This window comes from Dysidea avara, chromosome 1 (genome assembly GCF_963678975.1).
Source record: "Dysidea avara chromosome 1, odDysAvar1.4, whole genome shotgun sequence".
Classification (NCBI taxonomy): domain Eukaryota; kingdom Metazoa; phylum Porifera; class Demospongiae; order Dictyoceratida; family Dysideidae; genus Dysidea; species Dysidea avara.
The window spans coordinates 18,716,401-18,744,151 of record NC_089272.1 but is presented as its reverse complement, the minus strand read 5'-3'; the positions used below and the strand labels follow the sequence as shown (position 1 = coordinate 18,744,151).

Sequence of the window (27,751 nt, the reverse complement as noted above, 5' to 3'; positions counted from 1 at the left end):
GTAGATCTATTACTCTTGCCACATTTCTGGTAAAAGAAATTGTGGTAGCTGGATGCAACAGGTAAGGACATGAATAATATAAACAGAGGGATCGATTATTTCAGCTGAAATATTTGAACCCCCCTTTGAATGTTTGCAAATATTAATTGCTAATAGTAAATTTATTTTTTCCAGCAACTATTAGTGTACATATTCAGTGGTGGATCTAAAAATTTTCAGAGGGGGTTTCAGGTTGAGAAGTTTTCAATATTAAACTGTCAGGGGTGGATCAAGACTTTTTGAAAGGGGGCCCTTTCTGGAATTGCAACTTCAGTCTAGTTTTAAGTCGGAGACCAAAAAAAAAATTAAATTAAATTAAAAAAAAAGGTAACTACCTGCTGTTGATATTAAAGGCAAAAGTATGAAGTTTGGCTGGTAGAAAAAGTCCTAATATAATAATACACTATGTATAACTCTTGGTGATGTTATCACCCACGTGATCACAAATTGTCACCCACATGAATCATAAATAAATTTGGGGTGCGTGCTGTTGTCAGAGGGGGTTTCAACTGAAACCATTGCAACCCCCCTGTATCCACCACTGGTATTAGCAGTCTTTGATGTTTCATTGAATAGTCACAATATTCAGCTAGGTTACAAGCAGAAAAGAATTGGAGCAGAAAAGGATAATGTACACTGTATATGACGATTTTATGACAGGGATAAATTTTTCCGTCCCGTAATGTAGTAGTGTGACATTTTCAGGAATTGTTCCTTCCCATCCTGTTCTGGAAAGTAAGTATACCCACTTTATACTGTAAAATTTAGACTTGCACAATAGTATCAGATTTTCACAGATCGTTTAATTTTACTTTCTTACTTTCATTGTGCCCTTTACAATAAAAAAAAGAACTGTTTCAAAATGTGGGAATAATTCTAAATTTATTTTATCCCATCATCCCATCATTATTTCTATCAGTAACAAAGAACATAATTACCTACATAGTAAAAATGAACCAGTGAAGATCACTACTATAATGTCTGCCACAATATTCACTATTTTTATGTTCATTACTAATTTGTAGTGACCCTCTTTACCATGTAGTAACATTCACTACTATGTAGTGAAGGTCACTACAAAATTAAAGTAGTAACGTTACCACTTAAAATAGTGAGTATTGCGGCAGCAGTGTGTACAATAATTATTTGGGCATAATTCTCACATGCCTAATTTTATATTGATACTATTAACATGACCAAATTTTTGACCACATCTTAGGTTACACTCTTGAATAACTAGCATTTTTTTTGATTGTCCTCCGGACTTTGCTGCCAAATGAGCTCCACCCATCAATGCTACCAATCAACTTTCTACATTAAAATTTTTAATCATGAAACATAATAAAATTTTAGCTTCTGGGGGACTGTGTCCCCCAGACTCCCTGCACCATATACGTACTACCCTGGTGCACCCCCTTGCCAAACCCTGGATCCACTCCTGGATATGGACACATAACTACTACTTTCTCAGACACTGTGGCATTCCAGGATGCAATAAACAGTATTACATATTTGTGACTGAATTTTGGAAAATCACCATATGGGCATGCATGAAATAATTAGAATTTTCATGTTTAGCGGGTTGATAATAAGAGCAGGGCACAGTTTTAAAAATATTTCAAGAATTTTCTTATAATTTAAGGTATTGAGACAACCATTAACAAGTAAATTTGCACTATTAAGTTTGTGATTTCATCATTAAATATTTTAGGTGTTAAATGTGCCCATATGGGTGATTTTCCAAAATTCGGTCACATTTGTGACCAGATTTTACAAAAATCCAGGGGTGGATCCAGGGTTTGGCAAGGGGGTGCACCGGGATAGTAGGTACTATATAAGGAGCAGGGGATCTGGGGGCACAGTCCCCATAAGCTAAAGAATAGTTTTCAAACTCAGCAATAACTGTGGAGAATTCTTAAGTATTATATGTGGTGACTGTTCTATTAGAATATTTGGCTGATTGCTCTATTAGAGTATCACTATTTTTGGGGGAAGGGCACATGCTCTATGTCCCACCCCCCACATCCACTACTGAAATCACACATCAGACAAAATCAAACTAGCACCATCAGTGGATAGCTAGGCTACACTACCACACTATTGGTTTTGACCCTCATAATTACTGAAAATTACACAAGGCTGGTTTTAAGATATGTCATTTCTGGGTGGTGTGGTGAGCTTGAATTGCAATTTTTGGCCTTGTGAAGGACCTGGCTTGACAAGAACCAGTGGTGTACCAATGGATGGCCTATTAGTGTTGATTTTGCTGCGTATCAGCCACCAAAATGCCAGCACAGCCTTGTAATTTCAAGTCTGGACTTCAGTTAGAGCAGGCCTAGGTGGACAAGCAAAGTAGTATCACGAGTGCTCCCAATGGGGTGGGGTGAGCCAGGAATAGACTTCAAAATGGAGGCAGACCATAATCAGATTTCTCACTTGTGATATTACTTCCTTGTCCAACTGCTCTGATATTCTTTATTACTTGGCTATGCATGCTCACTATGCTTGGCAACTTATAATGGCTTGAATTCTTTAATACCTTTTATCTCAAAACTCCTTATGCGTGATTTGGATTGTTTTTTCCAAAATTCAGTCATATCTGCCAAATTTCTTGATCACAATTCTGGATTCATATATTAATCCAGTTAAGTACTGTATATGCTCATGTACTGTAGAAAATATAGTGCCCACTGGTAGACTTGATAATAACAAAACTGTTTAAAACTCCCTACTTAGGTGGCCTCCCTGGCTTGACCACTGAGTGTGATGCTTGGCCAGTATCGGGTGGCCTGCAGATCGAAGCTACGCTGGGGTTGGCTTTTGTTTCAGCAGCTGTCCCGCTTTACTTTAGAATACTAAACTTAACGATTTTCGCTTAGGTTCCCTGGGCTAGTGGTGAAGCACCTCGTACAGGCTCTGCCCTCTGTGAAAACCCTCCATTGCCCAACTGGTAGACTTGATAATAATAAAACTGTTTAAAACTCGCTACTTAGGTGGCATCCCTGGTTTGACATTGACCACTGAGTGTGGCGCTTAGCTGGTATCTGGGTGGCCTGCAGATCAAAGTCACGCTGGGGTTGGAATTTATTCAGCAGTTGTTCCGCTTTACTTTAGGATACTAAACTCAACAATTTTTGCTTAGCTTCCCTGGGCTAGTGGTGAAGCACCTTGTACAGGCTCTGCCTTCTGTGAAAACCCTCCAGTCCCCAACTGGTGGTAGACTTGATAATAATAAAACTGTTTAAAACTCCCTACTTAGGTGGCCTCCCTGGTTTGACCACTGAGTGTGGCACTTGGCTGGCTTCTGAGTGGCCTGCAGATCAAAGTCACGCTGGGGTTGGCTTTTTTTCAGCATTTGTCCCACTTTACTTTAGGATATTAAACTCAACAATTTTTTGCTTAGGTTCCCTGCGCTAGTGGTGAAGCACCTCATGCGGGCTCTGCCTTCTGTACAAACCCTCCAGTGCCCAACTGGTAGACTTGATATTTTAAAAAAAATAGTGCTTTAGTATGGTCTTAAGCCTATTGTAGCACTCAGCATCATATCATGCTATGCTGATCTTCAACCACACCTTCATGCTGTATTTTCTATATTGCACTTGATGCTGTGCTATAACTAGTATATGGCATGTGCAAATAAATGCTTACACTGATATAGAGAGGTTCTTGGACTTCAGGTAAACAGTATGTGCAAAACTATTGAAAACTGAGAAACTCATCATCTTTTACATATTTACACTTACAGGTATAGGAGTGGAAATGGGGTGTGGGGTGGGAAAAAGAGGACCTTTGCCCCCTCCCCCACTTTATTTTGAAGTGAAAATAATCTAAACCACTAACTCAGTACTTCTAAAATCTGATATATTCCTGAACCACTCCCAGACTCCCCAAAATGGACAATGTAATACACAACCTCCATTTTAGTGCTGTGCATGCAGTATCATTTTTTATTTTGATAATTGCTAAATACTGATAAGTAGATTATTTAATATACTGTGTTTTTATTTAATGAGTGGGAGAGGTAATTGGATAGGTAGATAATATGCTTTAAGGTTTCACCTACCTGATGATCCATGCACATAATTAAAAAAAAAAATATTGGAACATATCTTTATTTGGTAGGAGATTGTTATTTGTTTTGATTTACCCTTGTATGGTGGCTTTATAGTAAGTGAACTTATCATAGAAAATGTAAGTGGTTGCACCCATCCTATCCCGAGATACTAGGACAATTCACTACTTCACTTGTACACCTTTGCTAATTAGCAGGCACCCATGCTAAAAGCTTTGTTTTACATGATTGGCCCTATCAGGGCAAATAATTATCTCTCCAAAGCAACATGTTAATGGATCAAAATTTTTCACTAGCAGCAGATAAAATATCTCCACAGCCTATGAATCAATTTTCAGAGGAGTGTATCATTCAGCAAAGTACATACAGTACCTAATATATAGATCGCATTTATATAATGTTCTAAAAAAAGATAATTGTGACCAGATTTGCGAAAAGGGGTCTTCCACACACGCATCCAATTTACCAATTTTGACAATTCATAACTTCAGATTGGAAACAGCTATTGACTTGAAATGTAGTCAGAAGTGAGCATCAACATAGCTGAATACTAGATTGTGAACATTTCAGGTTAATAATATTATGTTGCTTGAACATTAAGTTATGGTCTCCCAAGTTTACAGAATTGGATATGTGTGGAAGATCCCTTTTCGCAAATCCGGTCACAATTGATAATTAATCCATGTAGCTGATGAAACTAGGCACTAGAAAATTTCAAAGGTCAAACTAGCACAGATAGTATGTTATTTTAGTAGAAAATACTGTGACCATTTCCCTAGGTTTTTTACCAGTTCTATGCTATAGTTTTTGTGAATGAATTGATGAATTGTTTCTAAGGAAATGGCTACCCTATGGCCCATGTTAATCTTTAAGAAATCATAAAAGGGTTTGAGGGTTCATGTGAATAACTTCGTGGAAAAAAAGGTACCGTAACTGGCTATCAGAATAGATCAGTGCACCGATTTTATTATAGAAAGTATTAATAACCAAGTAGGAACACCCATGCACATCTATACTGTAGCTATATTTCACAGAAATGAATAACTGTGCAATCACACATCATAGCTGTAATCTTATTATAACGTATCAATAATTACAGTAAAATGCATGGCTCAATTTTTGAACTTTTGTGAACATATTGCAGCAAAATCATGTACCAAGTTTGGTGCAAATGTGTTAAATAGTCATAGAGCTATGGATGATTATTTTCACTGACTTGTTGTCATGTCTAAAGGATAAACTGCTTATGGTAATAGCTTAAAATCAGTATGCATATAGGTTAACCATCATGGCTCAAACCTTTTGTAGTTTAAAAGAGAGAGCTACAGAGTTACAAGGCAAAAACCAAATAACTGTAAATTGCAGGGTCGAAATACTCCAATAGAACAGTTACTGTAGGGTAAAAAATGTGCATGAAATTTTTTGAAAAGAAAGCATACCAGCATTTGAACCAGGGACCTCCATACTGAACACCCAAATCCTTAACCACTGGGCCTCTGCTATCATGGTTGTTCATCTCACTTAATTTCTACCTTATAAATGAAATTTCTACCTAAAATCTACTCAATGGCAAAATTTTATATTTTCAAAAATCTACTATTGGAAAATCTAGATTGTTCTAGAACATTCTATGTGCTCTATTATAAACCCTTAAAAAAGTTTTGGAGTATTACAAAAGTAATCAAATAAATTCTGCAGTACAATACTATCAAGACACACGGTAGTGTGTCGTGCGGCCCAAGAAGCCGGCGCGCCACACCGTGAGTATATTTACAGGAAGAAAGTAAATGCGATTTTGACACGTATGTAGCTCCGTGATTCCTTATCCGATTGAAACTAAAGTTGCTACAAAAGTGCCGGCTAGGTAGGGGAGTCCACATTCCAAATTTGAAGAACATCGCTCCATCCATTTCCGAGATACGATCGGCCAAAGTTTGGGTTTTTTTTTCTTCGTTTTTTTCTTCTACTACTACTTCTTTTCGCACACTTTGCAAAATCCTCCATAAAACACGAATTCGTACTCCAATCGGGCTGAAATTTGGCACACGTAAAGGGCTCATTAAGGCAAATCTCAGTACCAAGTTTGGTAGGAATCCGATGAACATTCACCGAGGTATGACCGATTATTTGCGTAAAATAAGGTCGAAGGTCTGTCACGCCCACAGGGTAAACCGCTTGAAGGAATGAGTTGAAAATTGCTATGTAGATGGAGTAACTATCGTAGGAGTGCCTTTTTGTGGTTTGAAAGGAATCCAGTTAAAGGCCATCGAGATATGACACAAAACCCAACCTGTGTCACAATTATGCGATCGATTTTATGAATAAAAAAAAACTATTAGTTTTCACGCCTACTAGGCAAACCGCTTAGAGCAGTGAGCTGAAAATCGGTGTGTAGCTGGAATAATCATCATAGAAAGTCCTTGCAGTAGTACAGAAGAATCGGATTACAAACCACTGAGTTATGATTCCAAAGCCAACTATGTGTAACATATGCGAGATCGAGATACTCTAATAGAACAGTCACCCTAATAGAGCATTCAGCTAATTTATTTACTCTATTATAGAATTCTATTACATTGCAAGTTATTCTGTAGGGAGTTCAGCTGCAAACAGTTAATCTTATAGACAGTTCAGCAAGAAGCAAGTCACCCTATAGAGAGATCAGCTACAGACAATCACCCTGTAGAGAGATCAGCTACAAACAAATCACCCTGTAGAGAGTTCAGTTTTACTAACACATCACCCTGTAGAGAGATCAGCTACAAACAAATCACCCTGTAGAGAGATCAGCTACAAACAAATCACCCTGTAGCTACAACCAAATCACCCTGTAGAGAGATCAGCTACAAACAATCACCCTGTAGAGAGATCAGCTACAAACAAATCACCCTGTAGAGAGATCAGCTAGAAACACATCACCCTGTAGAGAGTTCAGCTATATAGACACTAGACACAATATAGGGAATTCGGTTACAAGCAAATCACCCTGTAGAGAGTTCAGCTACAAACACATCATCCTGTACAGAGATCAGCTACAAACAAATCACCTTGCAGTGAGTTCAGCTACAAACAAATTACCCTGTACAGATTTCAGTTACAAACAAATCACCCACTGTAGAGAGAGCAGCTACAACCTAAATCACCCTGTAGAAAGATCAGCTACAAACAAATCACCCTGTAGAGAGTTCAGCTACAAAAAAATCACCCTGTAGAGAGATCAGCTAGAAACACATCACCCTGGAGAGAGTTCAGTTACAAACAAATCACCTTGTAGAGAGTTCAGATACAAACAAATTACCCTGTAGAGAAATCAGCTACAAACAAATCACCTTGTAGAGAGTTCACTTACAAACAAATCTACCCGTAGAGATATCAGTTACAAACAAATCACCCCCTGTAGAGAGATCAGATCACCCTGTAGAGAGTTCAGCTACAAACAAATCACCCTGTAGAAAGTTCAGGTATAAAAAAATCACCCTATAGATAGTTTTGATACAAACAAATCACCCTGTAGAGTGTTCAGCAAGATAACAGTCACCCTGCAGAGACATCAGGTTACTCTATAGAGAGGTCAGCTAGAAGAAGTCACCTAGTAGAGAGTTCAGCAACAAAGAACCCACTCTGTAGAGAGTTCAACTAGAAACTAGTTACCCTATACAGAGATCAGCTATATGTAGAAACAAGTCATCCTGTAGAAAATTCAGCTACAAACAAATCACTCTGTAGAGATTTCAGCTACAAACAGATCATCATCCTGTAGATAGTTCAGCTATAGATACAAGTCACCCTGTAGTAGGAGAAGTCACCTTGTAGAGAGATCAGCTAGAAACAAGTCACCTTGTAGAGACCAGCTACAAAGAACCATCCTGTAGAAAGTTCAGCTACAAACAAATCACCCAGAGAGTTCAGCTATGAACAGATCACCCTGTAGAGAGTTCAGCTATACAAGTCACCCTGTAGAGAGATCAGCTAGAAGCAAGTCACCTTGTAGAGAGTTCAGCTACAAAGAAACCATCCTGTAGAGAGTTCAGCTACAAACAAATCATCCTGCATAGAGTTCAGCTGCAAATAAATTACCCTGTAGAGAGTTCAGCTACAAACAAATCACCCTGTAGAGTGTTCAGCTAGATAAAAGTCACCCTACAGAGAGACCAGGTCACCCTATAGAGAGATCAGCTAGAAGGAGTGATCTTGTAGAGAGTTCAGCTACAAAGAACCCACTCTGTAGAGAGTTCAGCTAGAAATAAGTTACCCTATAGAGAGATCAGCTAGAAACAAGTCACCCTGTAGAGATTTCAGTTACAAACAGATCATCCTGTAGATAGTTCAGCTAGATACAAGTCACCTTGTAGAGAAATCAGCTAGAGGAAGTCATCTTGTAGAGAGCCAGCTAGAAACAAGTCACCTTGTAGAGAGTTCAGTGACAAAGAAACTATCCTGTAGAGAGTTCTTCTACAAACAAATCACCCTGTAGAGAGTTCAGATGCAAACAAATCACCCTGTAGAGAGTGCAGCTACAAACAAATCAACCTGTAGAGAGTTTAGCTACATTTCAAGTCCCTTAGTAGAAAGATCAGCTGTGAACAAGTTATCCAGTAGGGAATAATAGACATGTAATAAATATATTTATATAATTACTGATAAAATCAAAAACAGTTGAAGTATTAAAATCTGCCCTGTCTTTTTATTCTTCCTGTGGTAAAGAAAAAAAGATAGGTTAAAAAGCCCCAAAGCCAGCCTATGGCCAGCTTTGGGGTATACAAATACAAAAAGAAGTGATATCTAATCAAAAACAGCCAAGCTGTAAAAAAGGTGCGGCCCCTAAAAAGGCCAAGGTGAAAAAAGATGTGAAATCCAAGGTGGCGGCCAAGAAATGGCTGTGATGGTAGGTTAATGGTAAAAATTTTAATAACGACAATTCAGGTGAATTTGGTGCCGCTTGGTCTTGGCACAAAATTCACCTGAATTGTTGTTATTAAAATTTTTACCATTAACCTACCATCACAGCCATTTCTTGGCCACCACCTTGGATTTCACATCTTTTTTCACCTTGGCCTTTTTAGGGGCCGCACCTTTTTTTACAGTTTGGCTGTTTTTGATTAGATTGTAACTTCTCTAGTATTTCATTGATTCAAAGCCAATGTTATAGTCATTTTGGTGCTGATTGGCAGGGTAGTACACTACTGCTAAACCCACTCACACCATTCATCATCATAATAATCATCATAATAAGTGCTATGCTAGCAAAACTTGTGACAAAAGGACGGAAATCATATTCTAGCATAAAAGTTGCAGAACTTGCTTTAGCACTAGTTTGTCTTATATCATCTTCATTGTATAAAGAACAATGATGTGTATAAATACAATTATCAAAACCAGTTTTTGGTTGGCTTTGGGTTATTTAAAATGCAAAAAGGAGTGAAATCCATGCAAAAACAGTCAAGCTGTATAAAAGGGTGTAGCCTTCAAAAGCTTGCATTAAACGTATGCAGCCTTCATTAACATCATTGCAGTTATTTCATGGCTGCCACTTTTGATTTCACAACTTTTGTAGCACAGGTTTTTGAAGGCCACACCTTTTTATACAGCTTGGCTGTTTTTATGTGGATAACAATAACAATAATATAAATGCCACAGAATTATTTGCAGTGCTTTTATGTACTATTAAAGGGGGAGTGGATAGCTTTACTTATCCAAATAAGTTTTGCTGGGTATTGTGACCACGTTCCTTAGCAATTTATCATATGTCCTGAGGCTCAGTTGTTGCAAATTAGGATCTGGTTACCCTAATAAAGCAGTCACCTAAAATCAGGTTAATTGTCCTGAGATTCTATTAAACTCATCAATATTTACAATATTATAAACTCTTGGTATTATTTATAGGTATATTCTTAAAATGTAAACATACTAGAAAGATATCACTATGAAGTGAGGATCTATGCACCAAACAAGAGACATGATTCTTTACTAAAGCAATATTGGAAATTGTCTTAACAAATTATAACTACATGCCAAAGTAGGGATAGCAATCATGTCTCCAGTTTCACTACTTTTTACTATCCTTACTTAGTTGAATTTGCACACATTGCTGTACATACTACCAAGAGTACATAATAAAAATAGGGAGGGAGAGAGTGTCTAACTAGGACACCTTCAGCCAAAATCACTGCGTATTATAGAGCATCCACACATTGGTAGAGCAAAGGCTTTACTTTATTCAACACCTATCAACAACACTCAACACCTATCAACAGATCTCTATAGTCAGTAAAAGTGTTTATTTGTTCAAAGATCATTGTCTTTTCAATAATATGCAGTGATTTTGTACAGGCTGTATTGGCAGTTAGACACTCTCTCTCCCTATTTTTATTATGTACTCTTGATACTACATAATATTATTATGTATTGTAATGTTTTGCTGCACCTAGAATTACACTGCAATCACAATGGACTGCAATATGAGATTGGAGATGTAATACAACCAAACTGTACTGCAAGGTGTACTTGTCAAGGGGGGTATTTTGATTGTATATCTCAGAAGTGTTTGTTGGACGGTCCAAATTGTTATGCATGGGGAGATCCTCACTATGGATCATTTGACTCAAAGAAATTTGACTTTCAAGGAAATTGTGAATATATATTAACCAGGTCATGCAACACCAGTGACTTTATTGTGACAGTATCCAATGTACTTGTGAGTGGTGGCTTTGTATCAGTTACAAGTTCAGTGAAAGTACTCATTCCAAAAAGAGGGCTTGAGATTGTACTTACAAGTGGAGATGGTGGAACAATCACAATCAATGGTGTACTACAACCAAACAATGGAGACAGAGTGGTACATCGTTCTAGTGGAGTTGAAGTAATGAGAACTGGTGGACATCCATATGTTCTGCTTACAATTGGATTTCCAATGGGAATAAGTTGGGATGGATATCATAGAGTTGATGTTTCAGTTTCTAGCAACTGGCAGGGACAATTGTGTGGACTGTGTGGGAACTACAACAATGATGCTAGTGATGATTTCATGTTTCCCAATGGCTCAGTGACAATTTCTGCAAATGATTTTGGTGATAGCTGGTTGTATGCTAAAACATCAGAAGATTGTGGAGTACCACCACCTCCACCACCTTGTCCAGCAAGTGTTACAACAGCAGCACAATCACGATGTAATGAACTAATGAACAGTGTATTCAATGTGTGTAATAGTGTGGTAGATCCCAGTGATTTTATTGATGGCTGCAAACTAGACTACTGTTTGTGTAGTGAAGAAGATAGAGAAGATTGTTACTGTAACAGTTTGTCAAGTTATGCAGCAGCATGTGCATCAAATGGAGTAGTAATCTCTAGTTGGAGGAATTCTTTTTGCCGTAAGTTTAATTTCAATATACAGTACCTAAATTAAAGTAGGTAATGTTCAGCTTTAGGAAGGTACTTGATTTCTTGCATTTTTGAAATTTTGAAACATTGGCATATTGACATGGGCATAAGTATATGCATGTATGTACAGTACGTATATTGTGTGTGTGTTTGCTTGCACCAACAATGGCAAAAGTTTTTCAAATGTTTAGATGTAAAAATTAATTGACATTTCTTGTCTGCCACCTTTTGATTCCACAACTTTTTCACACTGCCCTTTTAGGAGGGCAGCACCTTTTTTTACAGCTTGGCTGCTTTGGTCTATACTTAAAAACACCTACACCCCTGCAGTACTTTCTACCCTAAATCTAACCTATTATATCTTCCTTTAAAGCAGCAGTAAAATAGGCAGTGTAACTGGATGTAAATAAAATAATCTATCAAGAAATGTGACCGAATTTGACAAAACAAGGCTTCCACACACATCCACTTTTAAGATTTTGAAGTATCATAACTCAATGTAGGAGTATGCCATTAGTTTCAACGTTTGACCTGGTATTGTACTATGCTATGGACGGACGTTGTGAAAATTTTAGGTCAATAGCTTGCTGAGTAGTCAAGTTACAGCTGGTTAAAGTCAGAAAATTGGATGTGTGTGGAAGCCTTGTTTTGTCAAATTCGGTCACAAATATATAAATGTTTGGAAAGGCTTGGTAGGTACTGTATATACACACTACATAATTATTGAGAAAAGAAAGAAAATGAGGGGAAAAGTTGTATGAAAATGCGCACATAGAAGAGATTCAACAGAAAATGATTTTACACTAAAAAGGTTTAGAATTAGGAAAAAAAAGTTGTACCAAAATGTTTCCCAGAGAGAAAAAATCTAAGTGTCACCAGCTGGAATTAGACCCAAGATTGCCAGAAGTCATGCTTGACCCTAACCACTACAGCTAAAGGTACAGCAAGTATAAGTTGAATGGCATAGGTGTTATGTGGAGTTACCCATGTGGTTCACATGAATAATTCCAGAAAGTTTTGCTGTATACCCTTGCTTCAATGCACTTTAAATAATGAATGAGAGAAATCTCTTCTACGTATCTATGCATCAGGTGGTGAAGAAATTGTGGGATTCCAAAGGAATTAACGAATGTAGATAGATGGCCAGACAGCATTTCAATTTTATGCATACAGATAAATATAGATGGATAGTTATACCACAAGTACAACTATATTAATTATACCAAGAAAAACACATCAAGTGCTTGTTTGTTATATAACTAATATGTGTTATGTGTATACATGTGGAAAATGATAGGCAGGCCTTGCAAAAATATTCACTCTAGACAATGCAAATTTTGATTCTGAATAAGAGTTGCTCTAGTAATATGGATTTTACTGATAGTTCCAAAATATGCGTGATTTTTACACTCCTACAGAAAGTAAATTATGAGATTTATATGTACAGGTCTTACAAACACAACAATATTTTAAGTGTAGCTAAGTACTGTAATGGCCTGTATATACAGCACAGTAACTGTAGTACTGTCTAGTAGGTATCATAAAGGTTTGCAATTTTCCATGGAAATAATCTTACTGAAATATGGAAAACTAGGCTAAAAACATTGATATTTGATCTGAGCATTCCGAGATGTAATTGACTGAAAACCAGTCTCAAAAATACATTCATGGTGTCTTGACAATATTGGTTTGATACAATCAAGCTGAAAATGTAGTGTTACCTGAAATACTTTTATTAAATTGCTGCAGAATTTACTTATTTTAGCAACATTTTTTCTGCTGACCGACCAACAGACTTACTGACTAATGCTTTCCCCCACTGTTAGAGATATTGCTTTCTGTGCATTTTAGCATACTGCAATATGCACAATACATGCATCACAGACTGCTGTTGTCTTCCTTTGTGTTCCATTTCCTTTTGCTGACAGTGCAAGGTGTCAATTCACCATAGCACTTTTGAGGTTTTGTGATTTATCTATCACGTAAAATATGATGACAACTAAGCGAAATAGTTACTTTTCCTATTGGTAGTTGCTGTACTATAGAGCATGTGTTTTGTTATACTTTCATTTTTGATATGAAGTTATAGAATTACAGTAATGATGAATTATGCTACAGAAATGTTACATACAAACAGGTGTAACAAAATTTAGGATCTTTACATACTAGTAGGGATTATTACAATAAAATATGCTAAAAGCAAGTGGGTCTAATCCCTACTTTAGTGACGGTGGTTATATATGAGTAAAAGTGGGTATCATGTGTGTAGTATGGTAGTACTGTACAGTAGGTTTGGGTTTTAATTAGTGTTGTACCGATTCCCACTTTTAAAGAAAAACCGATATCCGGTATTCTTTTACCCTATTTTACCGTTAGTTAACCGATGCCCAATTGTAGGTCTCTACAAGTTATACTTGTGCATATTCCACTAAAAGTACAGCTAGTAAAGCCAATGCAGTGCGGTTCTACACTTATCTCAACTCAAAGTTGCTAGTCTGATAAGTGGACTAGGGCTCCAACCATCACTGTTTATTATTGTAGTTACCACAAAACATAAACAAATAACCTAAGTACATACTAGAGCCTTTGACACCAGCCCTCCAGTGGTACTGCAGCTGCCGAAGCTGAATATACTAATAATCTACTGGCCACAGCCCAATACAACCGATTTCCGATTATGATAAAAACAGCTAATTCTCAGCTTCTACTGATTACCGATCCGATGATCGGTACAACTCTAGTTTTATTGCCCAAACATATCACCCAAACACCAACTTTTCTTTAATACCAGCTTTGTAGTATTGGTTAAGTATAATTAAACTCCAGGGCAACCCAAACCCTGCCAATAAGTTTCTGTGAAAAATTTATTTTTTAATTAACTGCATTTTCTACTAACTGACTAACTAACTACTGTAATTGATTCCTTCAGCCATGTATAACTCAACTATAGTTAAGACTACAGGCTTGATTTCTTCACTGTTTGACATCACTTTAGCCTGAGATGTGTCTTTTTGCCAACTACACCATGCATCATAGACTTACCTCCATATGTATGTCCCATATCTTTCTCCACTACTGCATAGGTGTTGATTCATGGTAATGTATCATGATTTCAGTACAGGCTATCATGAGAATTGTACATAATTTCCATAGTTGCTAAATTAATTTCTCACACTGTTCTTCATTTGTAACATTGTGCATTGGGTGGTAAAATGCTAAAAATGGTTACTTCACTTTTCAATAGGAGTGCACATTCAATAATAATTTCTGTTGTCACTGGATTGATTGCAGACATGCTTCTTTTACTGTTCTTCATAACAGGTGGAACATAGAAGTGGAATGGCCATTTCACTTGATAGTCAGGGTGCATTAAATCACACAAATGTCCAATGCCATTCTTTCCTCTAAATCTTGATGCAGCATGCACTATCAAAATCATCATACTGTAATTATGTTTCAAAAAGTAAACAAATCAGTGTATATAAGGAAAAATGAGAAGTTCACATTTGAGTAGGTAAACCTGCAGCTATACTAGTGGACATTTAATCCCTATGCTATATTCTACAGTATTGCCAGGCTGTAAATGACTGGGAATGTCCACTAATATAACAGCAGGTGTAAATGATACCCCTTGTTCCATGGTGTTTATTTCTATCATCCCTACTCAAATATAAAATTTCTAATTGTTCCCTACTTTTGTTAAATTTGCACTTCAGGTGATGATTCCCCATGTTTAAGCACATCCCCACTACAGGTAACTTGTAACATGGCTTGTATTCAGGTTACCACACTACAATTTCTGTGTAGGTCATAAATTCAGCCATGGGTATTTGCTAAAGTAGTTTTGTAAAAGCATGATAGACATAGCATAAACATGTGAGAATGCACTTCTCTATGTTTTCTTTGCTGGTGGCTCTGTAGTAATGCTTTCAAAAGCACAACTATGTAATTCAAACAGAGAAAATAAGGAATCTGAGTGCAGTTAGTATAAACATAAGGTAAATAAGAATAATTTTCATAGAAATTATTGGAAGCTTCTGGGTCTCAATGTAGGCATGCAAGGGTTTAATTGTGCCCAATCAACATTGCCAAGTTGGCGTGGGGAAAAATGAATTGTTTTTTGGGTGATATTGTGGAAAGGAAATCCCAAACCTTCATGAGCCCTACTATACAATGCTACCATACTGTATGATTGCATGAATATATAATAATTATTAAAATAATTAAGGCAAACTAAGTATACAATTTTTGGATGTATATAATGAAGCATCAATGCTGTATTACTTAGTTTTTATATTTTACAGCAATCATCTGTCCATCAGGCATGGTATATCAACAATGTGGTCCTGTGTGTCCTCAGACATGTGATACTAATGAAGATACAGATTGCAGTGGTGGTTGTGTTGAAGGATGTTTCTGCCCAAGTGGACAAGTTGTGTCTTATGGAAATTGTATAAATGTGTCTGATTGTCAAGGTAAAATTCTGGCGCAGTCTGATTTACTAGTACATATATAGTATAGTATTGAAACAGTAATGGTATAAGTATCCATACAAAAATGCAGCCAAACTGTGATAAAGGTGTGCTTTCAATAGCTTGAGTAAAAAAGTTGTGAAATCAAAAGTGGAAACCAAGAAATGGCTGCAGTGATATTAATGCTAATAAATGTTAATAATGCATGCAGCCATTTTTAGTATTTGTTAGCATTACCATCATTGCAGCCATTTTTTGGCCACTACCTTCAATTTAACAACTTTGTTCAGCTAGGGCCACACTTTTTTCACACAATTTTTTGCGTGAATTTCATTTCTTTTTGCACTCTATATGGCCCTAAATCCAGCCAGAGGCTGGTTTTAGCTACAGACGCAATGGTGATTATTGAAGACAGGAGTCATAACTATTTGATGTATATTACTGTAGTACTCTAATAGAGTGCACATTTTATGAGGAATTCTAATAGAACATACATAAAATGTTCTAGGACAATCTAGAGTTTTCATTGGTAGAAATATGAAATACTATTGAGTAGATTTTAGCTAGAATTCACATTTATAAAGTAAAAATTAGTGAGGTGATCAGCCAGGATAGCAGTGGCTCAGTGGTTAAAAATTTGGGTGTTCAGTATGGAGGTCCCTGGTTTGAATTCTGGTTGACATTTTTCATGCACTTTTTCCGCACAGTTATTCTGTGATTAGAGTATCTCAGCCCCATAATTTACAGTTGTTTGGTTTTTACTTTGTAACTCTGTAGCTGTTACTTCTTGGTTTTCTAATCATCCAAATGCACAGCTACAATGGCTAGCCTACTGTATGCACAGGCCAAATTTCAAGTTATAATTCTCATTAGCAGTTTACCCTATGCTATGACAAAAGTTTAATCTTTTCACACAAATAAATATTCACAGCACTGTGGATGCCTATCAGATTCCTTGCAAACTTAGTATTTGAATTCACCTTTATATATGCCATTTTAGTGTGAGCATTCAAAGGCACTGTTCAGGGTTTAACTTACATATTCACTGGGAAATATTTCAATATTACCCTGGCAATATCATGGGAATGCAGTTTGCCCTAAGCTTTGATGCCCAACCGGTTCAAAGGTACGAAATGCTTTGACTCATTGTATTGAGTGACATGGAGAGTTTTATTGTGGGTTTTAGCAGTTTACACATTAGGCAAGGCTCAGTGTAGTTGTGTAGTTGTTAAGTTTAAATTATTTGACAGTAAGAGTAATGATCTGTAAAATGATTGCTTGGGCAATGAGTGGATGCATATTTCTACCCACCGTGTGTGTGTGGGGGAAAGCCATTGAGCAGACCATAAACAAAAATATGACAACTAGGTGAGTAGCTGATATTCCTAAGTACTTAACTTAATGTATTAATTTACTGCCACAATAGCGAAGGTTTAAGTAATGTAGTATTAAAAACCCATATATCCTTTATACCCCCAAAACTGATCCCAGTATTAAAAGTTCCTGGCGTGTGTTGAAACACAATGATATAGGAATAACATTCTGAGAGCTATTCGTCCACACTATTAAACCACAATCGATCATCTGATGCTATTGTATAAAAACAAATGGGGGTGAGTGATCTGTAGTTTTTTCACCTATCAGGTGAGTGTGCGCTGAATAATATATATCACTTATACCACGACTGCATCAGGATTTTGCTTACGTATGCACCCTTACCCCTCAGGCCTGCGGCCCTTGGGGTTCAGATGTATATATCAGCAAAATCCTTCACAGCTGTGGTATAACTAACATATTATTTATCTGTAGTAAATTTCAAGGTAATTGATTTACGCATTTACATTTCATAACAAATTTTGCAAAGTGTGCGAAAAGAATAATCTAGGCTTCCGTAGACCTCTTAGTAAGAAAAACAAAGAAAACAAATCAAAACTTTAGCCACTCATATCTCACGAATGGCTGGAGCAAATTTAGTCAATTGTTTACCCTACCTGGTGGACAGCAATAATGCAAAAATAATGTATGGACTATAGAGCTATACGGGTGTGAAAATTGTGTTTTCTTTCTTCATGTCAATATGCACACAGTGTGATGTGCTAGCTTTTTTGGCTGCAACACACTACCATATGTCTTGATACTGTAGTTTTTAGGGTCGGGGGGGGGGGGGGGGGGGGGGATATGCAGAAACTGAGAAGGAGGGGGTGGGGGAGAGGGAGGAAGGAATACAGGGGTGAAGTAACAATAGGAGAGCTATACTTGTGTTTAGTGATCCAGTTCAATAAAACATTTGGAGTGGTCATGTAGATTAAAGGTGAAAATGATGTGCTCATCACTGTATGGTATTGTCAAGAAAGCTAACACACCACACCATTGCTATTAACATTAACAACAATAATGCACATAAATTGTCATTCTCCTTTATCTGATGGAAGCATTTTTTACAGTAGAGTATCCCGCTAATCCACGTCTACATATGTACCAACATGATCACCTCAGCCGTTCTCTACATGTGCATGGCCTAAGTTTTGTGATTTCTTTCTATCATCTTCATTTGTGCACTTTTGAAAAATAGCACTCTAGTGCAAATGCATTAATCAATCGTGCATATTTGATATACTTTAAGGGGACCTGAGTATTTTAGTACCAATATTAAAAATTTGTGGAATTATCACTGATTATTTGCAATATTTTCATCTACAGGGTAAACAGCTTAAATGAACAGGTAGTAAATTTGTGCTTAGACAGCAAAATCAACAGTTAAGCTGTTTGCAAAGTTTTGTAAACACAGAGTAGAAGAACTACTTTACTGTAATAAAACTACATTTTTGTTATTTGTCAGCTGAAAAACAAGCTACGGTATGTGTTAGCATTATAGGAATAAAGTAAGTTACTGACAATAGGCAGACATACTTATGTACAGGGACAGAGCAAATTTGTGACCCAGTCTGGGAAACCTGGTCTTATTGCCTATTTAAAAGTATCAAGAAATGCCGGTTTAAGTATTCAGTGTGTTGTAGCTTGCTAATGGTCGAAGTTACATATGTGACCGGGCCTGCGATAATAGGGCATGTGGGCACATGATTTTTGCCAACTTTTTCACACTTTCATCACTCATAACTTTTTGTACCATTATGCTATGGCATTGCAGGTTTCAGCTTGTAGTAAGCATTTAATTGGCATCATGTTGCAAGTTACAGAATGGAAATATACTTTTCCAATACTAAGATATCCCCTGTAGAGTGATGGGGTGTAGTTTGTGCCCACATGCCCTGTTTTCGCAGGCCTGGTCACATATACCAAATTTTCATACATTTTGTACTAATTCCTTACCTTCAAGAACATCCACTGTACAAGTAGCCAACACTTAAGTTTCCTGCCATTTTAGACCTGATGTTGACTGCACCAAGCTAGCTCCAAATAGGGTGGTTTAAGAGGAAGGCGTAGGGATGAAGTAGGCCGCCATTCAGGTATCAAAACTAGCTAAAATGAAAGGATTTTTATAGCACAGGTCTTTATTCAAGACCACGGAGCTGTACAGCCACATACAGCAATCCACAGGCTGGCCAGAGCTCCATTAGGGCCCCAGACCACTCGTACAGATTGCCACTGTACTTGGGAAAAGCAGCCAACAAAAGCAGACCAATCTAAGTCTAGCTAACTTTGATAATGAAATTTGATAGTTTATTCATGCAACCATGTAAGTTTGGGTTCTTGGTCAAAAATCAAATCTGCTGTCATGGGCAACAAGACAGACCCACAGTCACATTTTAAAGTAGTCGGGTTGAAATTTTGCAGTTACATGTACTGCACAGTGAATATGTAAGATAGCATGCATGCTACATCTAGGAGATCTGGGGAATGCTTGCCAGGGACAATTTCAAAATAGCAAGTTTAAAGAAACCATCCTGTAGAGAGCTCAGCTACAAACAAGTTACCCTATAGAGAGATCAGCTAGAAACAAATCATCTTGTAGAGAGTTCAGCTACAAACAAATCACTCTGTAGAGAGTTCAGCTACAAAAAGATCACTGTGCAGATAGTTCAGCTATAAGAAGTCACCTTGTAGAGAGTTCAGGTACAAAGAAACCACCATGTAGAGAATTCAGCTACAAATAAATCACCCTGTAGAAACATCAGCTAGAAGAAGTTACCTTGTAGAGAGTTCAGCTATAAAGAAACTATCATGTAGAAAGTTCGACTACAAACAAGTCACCCTGTAGAAAGATCAACTAGAAGAAATTACCTTGCAGACAATTCAGCTACAAAGAAACCATCAAGTTGAAAGTTCAGCTACAAACAAGTCACTCTGTAGAGAGATCAGCTAGAAGAAGTTACCTTGTAGAGAGTTCAGCTACAAAAAAAACCATCATGTAGAGATTTCAGCTACAAACAAATCACCCTGTAGAGAGATCAACTACAAAGAAGTCATCCTGTAGAGATATCAGCTAGATACAAGTTACTTTATAGGTATCAGCTACAAACAATTCACCCTGTAGAAGTAGGTATGTGTTGGAAACAAATCACCATGTAGTCTAAGAGAGTTCAGCTAGAAACAAGTCACTCTGAAAAGAGTTCAGCTACAAACAGTGGGAGTTCCAGGTACAGTTCAGTTATGTATAAGAAGTCACCTTATTACCTACATTATTTCATTGTTAAATATACAAATATTTTTAATCATACAAAAAACTGTATGCAACATTATTTTCTTCTTTTGTTCCACAATTCCTGCAGAAAAAAAAAAAACATTCAAGTTAGAAGGAACCACCAAAACCAGTTAATGGCCGGCTTTGTGGCTTGCAATATAAAAAGAAGTGATATCTAAACCAAAACAGCCAAGCTGTAAAAAAAGAGTGCGGCCCCCAAAAAGGCCGAAACGAAAAAATCTGTGAAATCCAAGATGGCAGCCAAGAAATGGTTGTGATGGTAGGTTAATGGCAAAATTTTTAATTATGACAATTTAGGTGAATTTGGAGCCGAATCCTAGTGGAGGAGGCAATGCAAATTCACCTGAATTGTCGTAATTAAAAATTTTGCCATTAACCTACCATCACAGCCATTTCTTGGCCGCCACCTTGGATTTCACATCTTTTTTCTTTTCGGCCTTTTTGGGGGTCGCACTTTGTTTTTACAGCTTGGCTGTTTTGGTTTAGATATTATATATCCACACAAAACAGCCAAGCTGTGAAAAAATGGTGTGGCCTTAAAAAGCTTGGGTGAGAAAAAGTTGTAAAATCAAAGGTGGTGGCCAAGAAATGGCTGCAATGATGTTAATGCTAATAACTTTTAACAATGCACACAGCCATTATTAGTTTTTTTAGCATTAACATACCTTTGATTTCACAACTTTTTTCACCCAAGCTTTTTAAGGCCACACATTTATTTGAGGACTTCTAATAGAACATTCATAGAATGTTCTAGAACAATCTAGTATTTCTATTGGTAGATCTATGAAATTACAAACGTTTGATTATAAATAGACTTCAACTAGAAATTTCATTTATAAAGCAGAAATTAAGTGAAGTGATCAGTCAAGGTAGCAATGGTTCAGTGGTTAAGGATGCAGGTGTTAGGTATGGAGGTCCCTGGTTCGAACCCTGGTAAGTTTTTTTTCAAGATTTTTTGCATACCTTTTTTACCCTATAGTGACTGCTCTATTAAAGTATCTCGATCCCACAATTTTACACTTGCTTGGTTTTTGCTTTATAACTTTGTCGCTGTAACTCTATTGCTATTAACACTATCAAAAGGCACTGCTATGATGATCAGCCACCAATTTTCAAGTTATTTCTATACTCAGTTTACCCTGTAGCCGTGACAGAAGTTTGATCTTTTTCAAGTGAATAAACACTCATAACTCCTTGAATATTCCTCAGATTCACAACAAACTTAGTACGTGTATCTGCCATTACACACTCTTTATTTGTGCCAAAGATCAAGGCAATTAGGATACATGTTTGCATTTTATAGCAATTTTTTCAAAGTGTGCACAAAGAAATCGAAGCCTCCGTAGACCCAGTATTGCATAAGAATAAAAAAACGAAGAAATTAAAATGAAATTTTGAACACCCATATCTCGCAAATGGCTGTTGTGAATTTAATCAAATTTGCTGTATGGCATACCCTACCTGGGGGACAGCTATAATGCAAAATTGATGTGCTTTGGAGAAGGGGCCATGGAGCTATGCACACATGAAAAGGCTGTTTTCTTTCTTCCTGTTAATATACTCACGGTGTGGTTGCCGGTTTTCTTGGCCACATGACACACTACCGTGTGTTTTGATCACAGTGTGGTCACTGGCTTTCTTGGCCGTACGACACACTACCGTATATATCGATATCATACAGTATGATGGTACTGTATAGTAGCGACCGCAAAGGAGTAGGCATGGCCCACAAAATAATATCACCTAAAAATCAGCCTCAATTATGACTGGACTTGTGAAAAGGGGTCTTCCACACACTACCAATACTATGAACTTGGGAGACCATAACTTAGTGTTCAGTTAACATAATATTATAAACCTAAAATTTTCACCATCCATTAAGCTATGTTGGTACTCACCACTGACCAAATTTCAAGTCAAAAAGTATTTTCCACTATTAAGTTATTAATCATCAAAGTTGGTAAATAGAATGTGTGTCGAAGACCGTTTTTGCAAATCTGCTCCAATTTTCCCTGACGACGATGAGATAGTATTGATTAGAAAAAAAAATAAGCCTAAACAAGTCTTCGGATTGACTGGAAATGCTTTCAACAAGTTGCTACGAATTTTCTGACTGAGTAACTGGCTGAGTAACTGACTGATGCCTTCAGACAACCATAATTGGATGACGGCTAAGGCTATAAGCTGCGTGATGCCAATTCAGATGCAGTATGTGTGGGTTCACCATTCATATTTATTATTTACAAAAAAAAGTTAACAAACAAGTACATTAAAAAAGTTCGGAATTTTCAACTAGAGTAGGGACCATAGTGCATTGATAAGAAGTACTGAAACAAGCTGGAGTAGTGCACGGTATTGAATCACAGTAAAACAATTAAAAGTGCTATATCCCTACTGTGCATTTCTGTTATGGTATCTTGGAGCACAGTAGGGATATAACACTCCTTATTGTTTTACTGTGATTCAACATCATGCACTACTCCAGCTTGTTTCAGTGACACAAAGGGGGACAAAGGTAAGTTCATGATGCGTGCATTGTATGTACTGTGGTATGTCAAAAGGCAGCTGTCAAGCTGAAGCAACATCAAACAGTGAAAAAATCAAGCCTGTAGCCTTTTCCGTTATTGAGCGACACCTGTATGAGGACATTAGTTAGTCAGTCAATCAGTCAGTCAGTCTATACAGTACTACTGTACTGTTTGATAAACGTTATATCAGAGCAGCCATAGATATTAACAGTTGTCCTGTGTATGAAGCCGTATACATAAAAGTACCGACAGTCTTTACTTTGATATAAGCCAGTTATATCATGTGGAATATCTTAGTTATATTAGCACTTCTTCCTGGCTTCACCTCACCCTAGTGCCAATACCTAAGATTTTCTACTCCTGCTGTGATATAGCTATATCATACGTATAGGTAGAAACTTCTATGAAAATGTTAATGATTTAGTGCAAATTGTAAGTTATACAATATGAACTGATCTGACGAGTTGCTGCATTGGGACCAAATGTCTGACCAAACAAAGCTGACTCACCAACATATCGCTACATTATTTAATGGATAGGTAGCTAGTTAGCTAGCAGATATTTGTGACCGAATTTGGCAAAACTAGGCTTCACATACATCTACTTTTATGACTATGAAGTACTTTATCATAACTCAATGTAGGAGTATGCCATTAGTTTTAAATTTTGACCTGGCATTGTACTATGCTATGGTAGGACTTTGTAAAATGTTTACTGTAAGCTAATAGCTTGCTGAGTTGTCAAGTTACACCTGGTTAAAGTCAGAAAATTGGATGTGTGTGGATGCCTTGATTTGTCAAATTCGGTCACATTTAGTTAAGTCTCTGCATCTGTAATACACAGATCTGATAGGTATAGCTACTGTACGTTTCAAACTATGAAGCACAAGGTAAAGATGAGTGCTAATATTAGCATCAAAGTGAAGTAAATTAAAACATTTTGAAAGTGCATGTTTCCATGTTAATATAAACCATTAAATTTTACTGCAAGTGATCATGATCCTATTAGGGTATCTCAATTTTAAGGCTATGGGGCAAATCTATCTAGCTCACCACATGCACTAATCTTGCTTGCAAATGTTAAAAATTGCTGGAGAATGTTTGATGGATGCAAATGATTACCACACCAAAAACCACAATTGATATTTTCATTCATATAGAGTACAATGTTAGAGTTAGACTAACTCCATTTGACTTTTTATAACACATTTTGTCCGTGATTCTTGTGTGGAATCAATGAGATGTTGTATGTAATAAAATAAGTAGTAAGTGGTATTTTGGTTGCACCTAATTGGTGTGGCCTGACATTTACAGTTAGCTGCCATCCAGGTCAATTCTAGCTGGATGAAGGAAACTAACTGAAGGGTCCAGCAAAAATATTGAGCGTCAGACTAACAAATTTGTGAAAATTTGTGAGATCAGTATTGTTATGGATTTTGACCTCACTAAGTGAGCTGTCAGAGCCACCCGATGAATACAACTAAAAAGGATGCAGTGATAGTTTAGAGAAGGAGAGCATCATATTTGGTGTGCAAAAGTTCTTGTACACTGTGAAAATTCGTCAATATTGGCATTATGGTGGATTTTGGGTTCACAAGAAGAGCTGCCAGACCAACCCTATGAATGAAGGCAACTAACTATGGGTCTATGTAGCAAGGGTTTTGAGAAGCAAACTAGCACATTTGGCTGGCAAAAGTTCCTGGTTGTGGATAAAACCAACATTTTTGCCAATTTTTTGACAGCCAGATGGTAAAGAGATAGCAAACAATGTTTAAATTCAATCATATTTGGTGTGGTAATAGTTGAACCCATGCCTGGGAGGGATACTTTAGCATCAATGCTGCATGCTGCGGCAGCATCAAAATTATTTCATATCTAAAATGTTGTTTTTGCGATACTGTGGCTGGAAATCACTTTAGACAGTTCAGCCACTGATGGTTTTGGTATAGAGTGTAGAAAGGTTGAGAGTAAGTATCGCAGTTTAAATAAACAATTCCATGTAATTTGTAAACATATTTAATAGCTGATTTTGCACAACAAGGTTTTTAAAAAATAGTGCTAATCTAGCATTTTCTATTTGGTGTCTAGCTTAGTATTTGTAGGTAGGTAGATTGGTAGTTGATTCTCGGAGGTTGAAATTTCACATTGCAGACCCTGAATAAGTTAATTATAACCCAGTTATAACTAACTTATCAACCTATAATTGAATGACTCGGACTAGTGTGTGACATCCAATCATCCTCAAATGGTACTGTTTACCAATCCAATATAGATAACCAAATATGGAAATGTTATCATAATAAACACACTAGTAAAGCACTTACATGTACACAATTGTACAATATAAAATGGTTAGTCCTTTACACAGTGACACTATACTATTGTGATGGTATAAACAATTGTCAAAAACAGTCTTTGTTGATTTTTAGCCTGGCCATCAGTCCTAGTAGTGCAATGAAGAGCCAACTTTTTATAATAACCTCTAACTCCACTGTTCTATCTCGGAGTAGTCCTCACCACTTGCCAATCTTGTACGCTATGTAACCCCATGGCCACTCCACAAAGGCGAATCATGCAGGTGTATCTGCATTATAAAAATTATCAATCTCTGCATAATATACTTGTAGTGTCTCTCTAGTAGCTACCTACTAAGTTATGTCTTTACACAATCTGGTTGAGAAATTACTTTAGTATCCTTAAACTCCTGTGCACTGGGATTATAAAGTAGTTATATTCTATATACGATATCATTATTACTATACTTGAGCTTGGCTCCATATTGGTCTTATGTGATACCACAAAATCATATTGTATGCATGTACGTACATAGCTTACTACTATATTATAAATTTTTACTTTAAAAATAGCACAATATTGTGATCATAATGGAATTCAATATGATATTGGAGATGTGATACAACCAAACTGTACTACAAGGTGTACTTGTAGAGGAGGATATTTTGATTGTAAATCTCAAAAATGTTTACTTGATGGTCCAACTTGTTATGCATCAGGAGATCCTCACTATGGATCATTTGACTCAAAGAAATTTGACTTTCAAGGAAATTGTGAATATGTTCTCACTAAACCATGTAACAATAGTGACTTCATCATTACAGCAGTGAACATTTTGTGGGAGTATAATCCTACTGTATCAGTGACAAGTCTAGTGAAAGTTATCATTCCAAATAAAGGATTAGAAATCATTCTTTCAAGGTCAAATATTTCCATCAACAATATAGTTCATATCAACAATGGAGACAGAATAATTCACCGTTCTAGTGGAGTAGAAGTGTCAAGGATAGGTGGACGGCCATATGTTTTACTTACAATTGGATATCCATTAGCAATAAAATGGGATGGATATTGGCGAGTTGACATTACTATTTCTAGTAGTTGGCAGGGACAACTGTGTGGACTGTGTGGGAACTACAACAATGATGTTAGTGATGATTTTATGTTTCCCAATGGCTCAGTGACAGCTTCTGTGAATGACTTTGGTAGTAGCTGGTTGTATGCTAAACCATTGGAAGATTGTGGAATACCACCACCTCCACCACCTTGTCCAGCAAGTGTTACAATAGTAGCACAATCACGATGTAATGAACTAATGAACAGTGTATTCAATGTGTGCAGTAATGTGGTAGATTCTAGTGCTTATATTGATGATTGTAAACTAGACTACTGTTTGTGTCATAAAACTGAAAGAGAAGATTGTTATTGTAACAGTCTATCGAGTTATGTTACAACATGTGCATCTAAAGGAGTGATCATTCCTAATTGGAGAAACTTCTTTTGTCGTAAGTATTGTGTTAACCATACAGAAGGCACAGTATTCTGTTTTTTTTTCCATTTTAGCTATCATCTGTCCATCAAACATGGTATATCAACAATGTGGTCCATCATGTCCTCAGACATGTGATACTAATGAAGATACAGATTGTAGTGGTGGTTGTGTTGAAGGATGTTTCTGTCCAAGTGGACAAGTTTTATCAAATGGAAAGTGCATAAATGAAACTGAATGTGAAGGTATGTATGCTAATACTATATCCTACTTATCTGATTACATACAGCTGTACACTCACTATCCCTGCATATGCTAATGTGTATATATGATTGTGATTGGATTTTGGAAAAGTGAATCACACATCAGTGGTTTTAAGTTAATTCATTATAACCTGCCAAAGGTAGTGAACATGCATATTATGAAGGTTACACAAGAGTTGCATCAATTAATTACCCTTTACAGTATCCCCACAGCTTGTACAGCTACATGAGTCTAATCTGTGTAATCATATCACAAGTGCTCACAAAGTGGTGGAGTGTTGTGGGATGGGAAACAGATAGACTTCAAGTGAATGGGGGGCGCAATTGAAATTCAGACATCATGGTATAGGGTTGTGCTGGCTTCTTACTGGCTGATATGCAGATGAATCAATGCTAGAAACAAGGGAGGTTGCCTACACCTGAAGATATGCAAGTGGACATTTAGTCCTTATTTCATTTTATGTGCAGGTGACCCCCCTTGTTGTACTACTTTTTATTTCTACGATCCCTAATTAAACTTAAAATTAATTTTTTTTTTAAAACTGTTGATTCAG

The 27,751-nt window shown here is 36.8% G+C and overlaps 1 protein-coding gene across 1 annotated transcript in view; it reads left to right on the top strand.

Moving 5' to 3' along the window:
• Positions 1-27,497, top strand: part of LOC136265153 (von Willebrand factor-like) — a 62,588-nt gene extending 35,091 nt beyond the window's left edge. The window contains exons 11-15 of the mRNA XM_066060002.1: positions 10,540-11,478; positions 15,793-15,963; positions 26,018-26,950; positions 27,009-27,179; positions 27,400-27,497. Of these exons, the coding sequence (XP_065916074.1) occupies positions 10,540-11,478; positions 15,793-15,963; positions 26,018-26,950; positions 27,009-27,179; positions 27,400-27,497 (2,312 nt within the window). The remainder of the gene's footprint in view (positions 1-10,539; positions 11,479-15,792; positions 15,964-26,017; positions 26,951-27,008; positions 27,180-27,399) is intronic.
• The last annotated feature ends 254 nt before the right edge of the window (positions 27,498-27,751 follow it).